Source organism: Bison bison, unplaced genomic scaffold, assembly GCF_000754665.1.
Source record: "Bison bison bison isolate TAMUID 2011002044 unplaced genomic scaffold, Bison_UMD1.0 scf7180017864239, whole genome shotgun sequence".
NCBI lineage: Eukaryota > Metazoa > Chordata > Mammalia > Artiodactyla > Bovidae > Bison > Bison bison.
This window is the reverse complement of record NW_011494811.1, coordinates 349635-360785: the sequence shown is the minus strand read 5'-3', so window position 1 is coordinate 360785 and position 11151 is coordinate 349635. Positions and strand designations below refer to the sequence as shown.

At 39.0% G+C, this 11151-nt stretch overlaps 1 protein-coding gene across 17 annotated transcripts in view; it reads left to right on the top strand.

The window, feature by feature from the left end:
* SIPA1L1 (signal-induced proliferation-associated 1 like 1) overlaps positions 1-11151 on the top strand; it is a 389778-nt gene that overhangs the window by 304220 nt on the left and 74407 nt on the right. For all 17 annotated transcript variants that reach the window (XM_010846654.1, XM_010846657.1, XM_010846661.1 and 14 more), the window contains one exon: positions 2036-2193. In XM_010846654.1, the coding sequence (XP_010844956.1) occupies positions 2036-2193 (158 nt within the window). The remainder of the gene's footprint in view (positions 1-2035; positions 2194-11151) is intronic.

Genomic DNA, 11151 nt, shown 5'->3' with positions numbered 1-11151 from the left:
GGGTTCAGGATGGGGAACACATGTATACCTGTGGCGGATTCATTTTGATATTTGGCAAAACTAATACAATTATGTAAAGTTTAAAAATAAAATAAAATAAAAAATAAATAAACCTAAAAAAAAAAAAATAAAGGGAAGATGAAGCCTTATTTTACCTGATTACTCAATGGAGAAGGGCTTCCTAAGTGGCTCAGTGGTAAAGAATCCACCTCCCAGTGCAGGAGATGCAAGTTCCATCCCTGGGTCAGGAAGATCCCCTGGAAAAGGAACCTAGCACTCCAATATTCTTGTCTGGAAAATCTCATGGACAGAGGAGCCTGGAGGGCTACAGTCCATGGGGTCACAGAGTCGGACACAACAGGGACTAACCAACCTTCAGCAGAGAAAAGTAACATGGGGAGGAGGAGTAAAACATTCAGTAACAAGATTCAGTTGTTTATATCTAGCTAAATAAGTTAAAGTGCTAAGCTGAGTTACTTGGCATTTAAGTGGACAGCTAGTCTAAATGATTTAATTTGGGGTCCAATCAAAGCAAAAGAATTATGATCCTAAATCAGAATGAAAGAAATAATCGGTATTCTGCATATTAAGAAATTTTAATTCTCTAGTTAAAGAATTTATTGTAGTCTACATAGATTACATTATGGTTAGAAAAACCAGAAAGAATGTGTCTTAAAATCTTTTTGCAGGTATTGATTTATAAACACTGTCTTTTTTTTCATTATATATATTGCAAGATGGATAGATGGATTTATTTCTGTGTGGGTCGTTTAGTAAGTAAGATAACATATCAAGCCATATTTTGAAGGAAGGATGACAATGCATCAAAAAGCAATGACATCCATGCAGGAATGACATATACATAGTTAGATTGTATGTGAGTTGATGTGTTCAAGATCCTGAATAGATTAATAATCTTTGATAACGGGTATATTTTATTTAGCAGTCAGTAGGGAATAGCCTTTATTTAGGTCACATCTGATAATATAGCATGTTTAGAAATGAAGTAAACAGCCTCATTAAAAGATAATTTGGAATGCTTTAAAATTCCTAAGGTTAAAAGTACATTTCACAAACTTCCTAACTCCCAATTCTCAACCCTAATCTAATGCTGTTGTTTCTCCAGTATTGGCCGACAGCCAATATTTGATCATTGATTTTACTGGTATGTAATCTGTATAAGTTAAAGTCATTGGAGAAATTTTTCTTTAAGATTTATAAATATAAGTTTATCTCTAATGAATAGTTTATGTAAAGGCCGTGTTTAGTTGTTCTCCTCCTGGTAGGAGCCTCCGTGTAATATATATGAGTAATACAAATTTTGTTCAGTTTTTCTTCACATGATTGAGCTAACCTGCTTAAGGACCCCTCCCAGAGAGGCACTGACCTGAGATGATTCATTCGGAGGGTCTGAAATTGAAAGCCACCTTCCCTGAACACCTTTTAATGTGAAACAGAAGGTGGTCTTAAGCAGCATTCACTGTAATTAAAGCAGTTATTTAAACGTGAAATTTAACCTGCTATAAAACTGTTAGAACATTCTGGAATATTATTAATTTCTGCATCCTCAGCGTGTGCCACAAAAAGTATTATCAGAAAACATCTTAGCCCCGTTTCTTTAAATGAAGCTAATTGAATCAGAACATAAATTGTGTTGTAATTACTTCAGCGATTCTCATCTTTAAAAAAAATCTTCCCCGTGGCAAGTTTCTTTCTTATACAAAAATGGAACAAAACTGTTGTTATGGAAACTTAGGATTTGGAGACGCTAGGACTTGGTGTAATATGCTAGAGATTGGTTAGATCTATTTGAATGGACTATGTATTTTATGCAAATTTCTGAATATTCATTTCTCTAGTCTTCCTTGGAGGAGATGATAAGACACATGCTAAAATATTGACAGTAACTGTGTGGATTTCCTCACCTAATATGCACTAATTAATAATGAATGTTTTAAATACAATTACGTAAGGGAATCAAAGAGGAAAAAGCAGAGCGTCGTCATTTATGTTGTTTGCTTATGTTTTCTTTTAGCTCCTACGGAAGCGGCACATTGGAAATGATATTGTAACAATTGTTTTCCAAGAGCCAGGAGCACAGCCATTCAGCCCGAAAAACATCCGATCCCACTTTCAGCATGTTTTCGTCATTGTCAGGGTTCACAACCCCTGCACTGACAGCGTGTGTTACAGGTAATGGCTCCAGAGGTGGCTGGATGGGCGTTGGCGGGCGGTCACATCGAAGGCCCCCTCCAGCTCTTCTTTCGGAAGTGGCAATGGGAAGTCTATCGCTATTTATTTCTGCCTTTAAACTGTGCATGCGGATGGCCAAATTCACAGGATGACGTAACCTGGTGGCACTGACATTCCCTAGACATGTTGGTTAGACACCTGCTGTTTCCATTCGCACCTCCTCCTTAGGTGGTATCCTTCATCCACACCATCTGGTCACCAGCTAATTACTCATACTGCTAATTATATTTTGCTTTTGCCATGGCAGAAGCAGAGAAGAATGATCATAATAAGTAGGGAATAGTGAAAGTGAAAGTCACTCAGTCATGTCCAACTCTTTGCAACCCCATGGACTGTGGACTATACAGTCCATGGAATTCTCCAGGCCAGAATACTGGAGTAGGTAGCCTCTCCCTTCTCCAGGGTGTCTTCCCAACCCAGGGATCGAACCCAGGTTCTATCTGCCTCCCACTTTGCAGGCAGATTCTTTATCAGCTGAGCCACAAGAGAAACCAAATGAGTAGGGAAGAGAAGTTTAATTTTTTTTAAATTATATTTTAAAAATCCCAAACCTTTGCTTCAGGCTGACTTGATTCACTGTAACATTTCTGATCAGTCGTAGAGGCTTTGTTAAGTGTTTGGTGGAATTGTTTCCATGTCCCTCATTGATGTAGTCTCATGAGTTACAGAATTCAAGATCCACCTGCAGTGGCCTCTGCAGGAATCCTGGAGGGGATTAGTGTTGAATAGAGTAAGAACCTGTGATGCTGGATTGACATGAGAGTCATGCCAAGAAGATGTTTTGAATATGTTGTAGCATGAGTAAGATGTCCTAAGAGGAATCTGTCCTTTTAGAATATGGAAGTTTATTGTAGTTTTGCATCCCTGAAATTTGGGAGACAAGGCTTTGTTAATTTTGAATAGTTGTTTTTTATTTAATGTAGCCATCTATACAGAAAGTGGCCAACTTAGGCTGCTATTTGGTTTGTTGTGAAATCTACAACTGTCTAATCCTAGGGGTAAGGCAAGTTAATTATAGGAGGACAAGCAAGTTCAGGGAATAGAACAAGTCAAGGTTACTTCTACTGACTGCCATCATCCCTCCCTATTCCACAGTAACTATGTCTGATGAGCCCCGGTTATAAGCCCAGCTCTAGTTTAGGTATCTTATTTGTATTATTACCTCATTCCATTTTTAAAACCTATGAGGCGGCTTCCCTGGTGGCTCAGATTGTAGGGAGTCTACCTGCCATGTGGCAGACCCAGGTTCAATCCCTGGGTTGAGAAGATACCCTGGAGGAGGAAATAGCAAACCACTCCGGTATTCTTGTCTGGGAAATCACATGGACAGAGGAGCCCAGCAGGCTACAGTCCATGGAATCACACAGAGTCGGACACGACTCAGTGACTTAACACTTTCACGAGGTGGGTACTGTTTTAATCCCCATTTTCACATGAGAAAACTTGAGTGCTTGAGGATAGGTAATTTGCCTGAGGTCAGCTGGCAGACTATAGGCTTGAATGCACCAAGTCTGATTTTAAAGTCTTGTCTCTTAACCACTCTACCCTGCTGCCTCACTCCATGCCATGTGAAATAGGGTCTTTGCTGCCCCTACTACCAACCTGCAGGCCGTTCCAGAATTTCTCGGATGCCAAGTCTATGTGAAAACCCCAAACCAAGGAGGTCTGTAGTTTCCTGGACTCGGTGGGTAGAAACTCAAGCAAAAGAAGCCTAGATCTAAAGCCTCTTAGCAAGAACGTGGTCTCCAAAAGCTGTGTTAGTTAGGTGTAGAAGGAAAGAATTAATGCAGAACATTTGACTGTAATTGGGATGGATGACTGAGTTTATAAACTACACCCAGGCAATGGAAACATGCTGTGTACTGGATGCCTGCAAAGGATTTCATACAACTTTGTGGATAGAAAGCTAAATCCTGTTTTGAATCATCTCTAGGATGTTTGGGGAATGGAAAGCTATGTACTTTCTTTTGAACAGAGATTCTTCTTTTAAAGGTCTTTGTCTTAGTGAATTGCTGTCCAGTAGAAATATAGTGCAAGTCACATATTCATTTTATATTTTCCAATAGCCATATTTTTTAAAGTAACAAGAAATAGGTAAAATTAATTTTAACAGTAGATTTTTGCCCAATGTAAAGTGAGAGTCCCTGAGTCGTGTCCAACTCTTTGCGACCCCATGGACTGTATTTTGACCCAATAATAGATATTATTTACCTGTGATATCCAAATATTATAATTTAAACATATAAATTTTAAATTTTAAAAATTATTGAGAAATCTTACGTATTTTTGGACCAAGACAAATCTCGAGTGCATTTTTAATTTACAGCTTGCCTCAGTTAGGATGCTCAATTTTCATTGGAAATAATATGTATTTAGATTTCATAAAATTTGCAGTTGGAAAAGTACATTCGTGATAGCTTATTCCAAACATACTTTTAAAAGACTTTTGGAAAACTGAATCAAGTGACAGTTTTTAAAATGTAATATGATTTAATACCCCTTGACCATACCAGCCACGTTTTCAGTGCTTAATAGCCACTGAAGTGTGTCCAGGGCAAGTCTGAATACACTGATATAAGGAGGAAAGATGTCTGAGCCGTCTTCAATACTTGAGTGGTGGAGGAAGTGATATCTGTTTTATTCTTTTCAAACTCTCCTCCCCAGCCTGAGAATCATGATTTTTGCTTGCTCTTTTTTTCCTCTCTCTCATTTTTAATCTCTTACCTGGAGACTGCATATTCTTAGCCCATCTTGTGATGCTGGATGCCTTTGCAGGAGGACACTGGACACCCCAGCTCACAAGACATGGGCTAGCCCGGAATTCCCTAGTTGCCAAGCTTGCTTGAAGACCCAGTACACTGTGAATTTTGGAACTATAGTACTAGTGATCTTTTCCTGTTAAAAACTTTGGGTACCTGGGTTTTTCTCAGTCCTTCTCAAATTCAGGTCGACATGTTTCCTGGGGTATGTGGTGATGCCAGATGTTTATAGGCCCAGAATAACTAGGGTACCTCGCTTGTAGTCTTTAATGCTTGGGAAAGGGATGTTAAGGTTTATTTTCTCACGAAAATGTATTAGGAAGTAGAATGGAAAATTTGTACCAATTTTAAGATAAAATGTGGGTCTTCAAAGAGTTTTCATACATGTGGGGTTTTCTCATACCCCAGTCCCTCCCCCAAAGTACTAGGGATATGAATTCATAGACCTCTTTCATTAGGGATACTCTGGTGGGAAAGCTTGGAGATACATTTAATTTACACAAATTTTATTTAAATCTACTTTTAATTGTATCTGTAAGAGATGTAGTTAGAATATTCAAATGCTTTTCCTCATTTAAAGTCTCTTGTTCCCAGCTTTCTCCACTGTGAACACTCGACGTTTATTTCCTGACATCCACTTGGTACCCAGAGTGTGGACAGTTAGTTCCTCGAAGGAGTGTCTTGCTGTAATTGTTAGAGAATTCTGGGGTCAATACAGGCTAGAGATACAAAGAACGTTTAGCCAGGAAGATAGGATTCAGTGTATGTTGCATAGCACAGATGGTGGAATTCAGTGGCAAATTAGAAATAATTCTATGAGTCAGGGGTGGATAGCGGTACAGATGGACACATAAACACAGGAAGGACGCTGGCAAGTACAGTGAGAAGGCTGTGTTGTTGGAGAGATTAGCGGGCTGTAGAGGCCCTTGAAATCCTAGGCCTTCAGACAACAGTATGTAAATAGACTTTTAGGAAAACTTACTCATTGTCAACATGCGAAGTAATTTATATACAAAAACGTAAAATTTAGAGTTTATTGTTACTCATTTATTTTTCACTAGTTCTTTGCAGCCCTAATCAAAATATGCCTAGGCAGTATTCTAGGCTCTAGGATTTAACAGGGGAGCAGAGAGGGGGAAAAAAAGCCCAATAGTGAATATGGAAATGAGACTCTGAAATAATGTGTGCTGTCCCACCCTGGGAACTATGATAGACTGTTCATACAGGAAAAACTCACTAATCCAAGTTAATTCCAAAGTCTAGTTAACCTTGAATAGTAGACATAGCCAAGAACTCAAATTAATCTCTAAGTCTGAGTACTAAAGCTTATCCCTATACCTGATAAGAGAGCCCTCTGGTCTCTATTATTTTACTTGTGTCATTACAAAGAGCTTAATTGTCTGATTTCAGTTGACAGAATAGATTAGAAGCAACAAATCAAAAAGATGAACCATTTAGTGGCAAGGATGTACTGAAAGCATCAATAAGTGATGACTGATAAGGGAGATACAGAAGAATGAGTCATGTTTAATGTGCAGATTTAATAAGCATAGCAATCCAAGGTCATTTGACTTGGGACCAAACAACCAAATGTACGCCATTCACCCCAAGGGCCTCAATTTATAAAAACACAGTGCAGAAATTTTACGACCATTGCTTTAAACAGCTAATGAATGGATGGATCTAGGCATTGATCATCAAAGACTGCAAATATCATAAAAAGAGACAAATGTGTGTCTCATAATGGAAGAACACAACCCCCTCTAGGAATCAGCCTTAACCCTCTTTCCAAAATTGAATGTGAATCTGATCAAACATCTAGAGAAGCCAAGTTGCAAGAAATATAAAAGACCACACAACATGTTTTTATTCAGGAAAATTCAGGCTCTGGACAACTCTGGAACACATAGCCCAGTTTCTTCAACAAGTACATTGCAAGAAGTAAAGGGGAGGTGAAGTGAAAAAAGTAGAGGAGCATTAACAGAATTCAAAATTTTAAGATAAAATTAATTAATTGTAATGTATGAACCTTATTTAGATCCATTTCAGGCAGACTATTTAAAAATTTTAGAACATCTTTAACAGTTGAAAGTTGCTTTTTGATGAAACTAAAGAATTATTGCTAACTTTAAAACTAGTGTTGTAATAAGTAGTTTTAATAAATACTCATCTTCAAAACAGATGTTAAATTGTGGTCAGGAGCTATGTTTAGAAAGTAGATATATATATATTATTCCTCTTAGGAAGATTTCCATATTCAGTGGTTAAGATGTAGTAAATGTTGAAATGAGTTAGTATGATGTAGTGCAGAAAGCACTTTGAACCAGACCAGACCGTTAAACATCTCAGACCTTAAATTTCCCTTTCTGTGCAGTAGAAAACTGCTTGATCCCAACTTAAAAATGCCCTAAGTATCTGATGTAGGCAGGGAAGTGTGGTATATGTACATTAAATGACCATGCCTTTCTTCTTTCCTTCTCTTGAATAAAAATAAACAAATAAGCAAGCTTCAACTGTGTGTCTCACAGTTGGAAAATCAACTGTGTCTCACAGAAGAAAAATCAAAGTGGGTCACGTGGTGAGATTCTTTCAGAAAGTCTATCCCAGCCATCATTAATCAGCATCCTTCTTGTCCCGTGTGGCTGACCTTTCTATGACAAGATTCTGAAAATGTCCCTCTTGGTGCTGAAAACCATTTAGGCAATATTGAGACTCCCCGGCATAGCCGACCACATGGAGTCCTTCAGGTCCGGCCTCTCTTATCCCTCAGCATCTGCTGGCCCCTCTCCCAGTCCTCCCATCCCCACCCCCTCCCCCATCATGGGGCTACTTAATAGCCCTTCCTCTCCGCACATGCCACTCTCTGGGCAAGAGTGCCTCTTCTCACACACACCCTGGCCCACTTTCATCCAGGAATGCCTGCTCTTTTCTCTGGCAGGGCTCCCCTGACCTCCCAGGACTGGGTAAAGTATCTTTCCTGAGTGTTCCAGTAGCATGCCGAACTTTCCCCAGCAGAGCGCTCAGCCCAGCAGAGGTAGCCCCACACCAGGCTTTGAGCTTCTGGAAGACTGAGCCTGTGACATCTCACCCTTGGTCCTGGCATATAGTCAGGTGTTGGTGATTGAAGACTGTTAGCAGTAGAGATCCCACAGGGAGGGGACGGTGGGTACCCATTTGTTCTGCTGCTCATCTTTCCTGGCCTTTGCCAAGGTCTGCTTTCTTGGAAAGCTCCCCAAGCTGGCAGTCTCATCTGAGCTTCTAAACTCGACAGTTTTGATGCTAAGTCCCCTTCCTTTTAAATGTCATCCTTTATTGCTGTTGCCATGGTGCTTCAGAAGTTCAAGAGTCTTACTCTTCTCACTCTTTTTCATTGAGACCTCTGTTTAGATGTCTCTGCAACATTCCCATGTATCAGCTTGCGACTTCATCCAAGGTCTTTGATGCCAGCAAAGGCCCAGGCCCACTGGCAGCAGCCTAATGGTGATCTCTTTGGCTGTGTGACTCTTGTAGACGGTCCGTTCACAAGCACCTTAAGAGGTGGAAATTTAAAAACATAGCCCCAGGGAGTAAATGTGGTCTTGTCACACTGCCGGTTACCCAGAAGCTCAGATTCCCATCCTGGCTCACTCTAACAAGCTCTGGGCAAATTGTTATACTTCTCCGAATCTGTTTCCTGGAGAAGTGAAGAATGTGTACCAGCTGTTCAAACGGAGGTTCAGGGATGTGTCAAACGACAGAGTGAAAGAGAACGCCTTCCTGGTCCCTCAGTGGCTTCAAGATGAGGGGAACAGAACAGATTTTTGTGTTAAAATGAATATAGATACTCTTCAGTGGAATGCAAAATCAAGATGAATGTTAAGATGAAACTCAAGATTCTGTTGACAAGAGTTTGAGGAACCCTGACTTCTCTTAAGTATCTTCCCCCCACCCACTGCTAACTTTCCATAACCCTTTCAGCCTTTGATCTTCTGTCTGTCATCCAGATAACCCACTTGAGTAGATAACCCTCCTAGTCCTTGACAGTGCTGAGCATGTAAGGCATGGCTATGATTTTAAAGAATGTATTATTTCTCAAGAGATACAGTATTGCATACTAGGCTAAGTATGGCCAAGAAGCTCTTTGGAATGTGCTTTTAAAAATAGCAAAAGCCATTTATAATTAATTCATCTCAAGTATCTATATATAGCACACTGAAATTCTAGAAAGGCTTCTTTTCTTATGAAGGCAAAAAAAAAATTCTTTCTACTTAGCTTAAAACAGACCTTATTATCAAGAGTTCAGAATTGGTGGCATCTAAATTAATGAGCTTTTAACCTTGTAGAAAACCTTGAAAGTTAGATTTACCCAACATAAAGCCCTTTGTTGAAAAGAGCATTCTAGGGTATCATCTTCCTCATCTTCTGTAAGGATTCTATTTCTAATGATGCAAAGCTGATTTTAGTGTCTGTATCATTTACCTCCCTACCGTGATGAATCACTGATAATTATATGTTAAGGGTTCAGGTTTTTTCCCTCATAGTTCATTCTTGAGTCTTCTAATTATCGGAGGGTTTTCAATATATGTTTGTCTAACGTTCTATTAGCTAATAAATAGATCTATTAGACAACCCGTGAATTTAAGGGGCAAGTGGATGCATGGTGCCCATATCAACACTTTCTGCTAAGCATTTTTCTCTCCTTGTTTAAAATAAAATCTCTGCTATTTCTTGAGAAAAAATAATGATATAAAATTAGCAAGAGAAGAAATTGTCCATTTAAAAAGGAAAGATATTAAGTATTTCTGGGTCCTTCTGGGATTCCTCTTAGAAAAGCAAGTGAATCTGGATTTTAGCATCATCTGCTTGACTTGAAAAAAAAAAAAAAATCAAATTAAAATTATACAGCTGTCAGCATTCAAGCCAGACAGTTCACATTAGACAGGAAAAACTGCCTTTCTAATACTGATGTAATTAGCTATCATGCAGATGGAGGTTTCTGTGAATTCTCATTGCCAGTTAGAAAATGGGATGTTGCCTGCCACCTTTCTTTGTCATGAAATGAACTAGGTAGTCTTTTTTTATTTATTTATTTTTTAATAAATTTGTAAAAAGCCATTTTCAGAAATAGGCCACCTTGTGGCATATTCTGACAAAATATATAATTTGTCTCCTGAGGATGCTGATTTTTCTTTATTCTGCTTTCACAAGCAATAATCATATTTGGAAAAGTGAAGCCAAGTATCTTCAAGCAAACCCTTTAAATAAAGAAGAAATTGTGCAAGTTTAATTTGAAAGTTGCATGCTCTTTGATTATGTCCTTTCGATTCTGAGAATTCTAGTGAAACATTTTGTATTTTTAGTACAATTGCATAATTGAGTCACTTTTAAATAATTGGATAATTTGAAAAGAGGATGTTTGATCTGTTAGAATCATCATTTCCAGTCCTCTCAAACTTTCCTCAGGTCCTAGAAGGAGATCTTAAAATATGATATAAAACACACAACCGCCCCACTTTCATTTAATTCCTGTTGTTGTTTTAGAAAAAACTTAAGTCCTTTTCCTTTTGAGATTAAAAATAATAGATTAGTATAGATACTTGTAGATCCTTGTCTTGGACCCAGTTTTAGCAATATAGATGCAAAGGAAGTGACTGGAACAGGCTTTCTTAATTCAGTCTTGCTTAAAGGAATGAGAAAGGAACATATTTTCCTCACCAATTGTCAGAATCAAATACCAAAAGTAGAGAATTTGGACTAAAGAACAGCTTCATTTAAAAATATGATTTTAAAGCACTGTTGGTTCAGTTCAGTTCAGTCTCTCAGTCGCGTCCGACTCTTCGCGACCCCATGAATCGCAGCACACCAGGTCTCCCTGTCCATCACCAACTCCCGGAGTTCACCCAGACTCACATCCACGAGTCAGTGATGCCATCCAGCCATCTCATCCTGTCGTCCCCTTCTCCTCCTGCCCCCAATCCCTCCCAGCATCAGAGTCTTTTCCAATGAGTCAACTCTTCGCATCAGGTGGCCAAAGTACTGAAGTTTCAGCTTTATCATCATTCCTTCCAAAGAAATCCCAGGGCTGATCTCCTTCAGAATGGACTGGTTGGATCTCCTTGCAGTCCAAGGGACTCTCAAGAGTCTTCTCCAACACCACAGT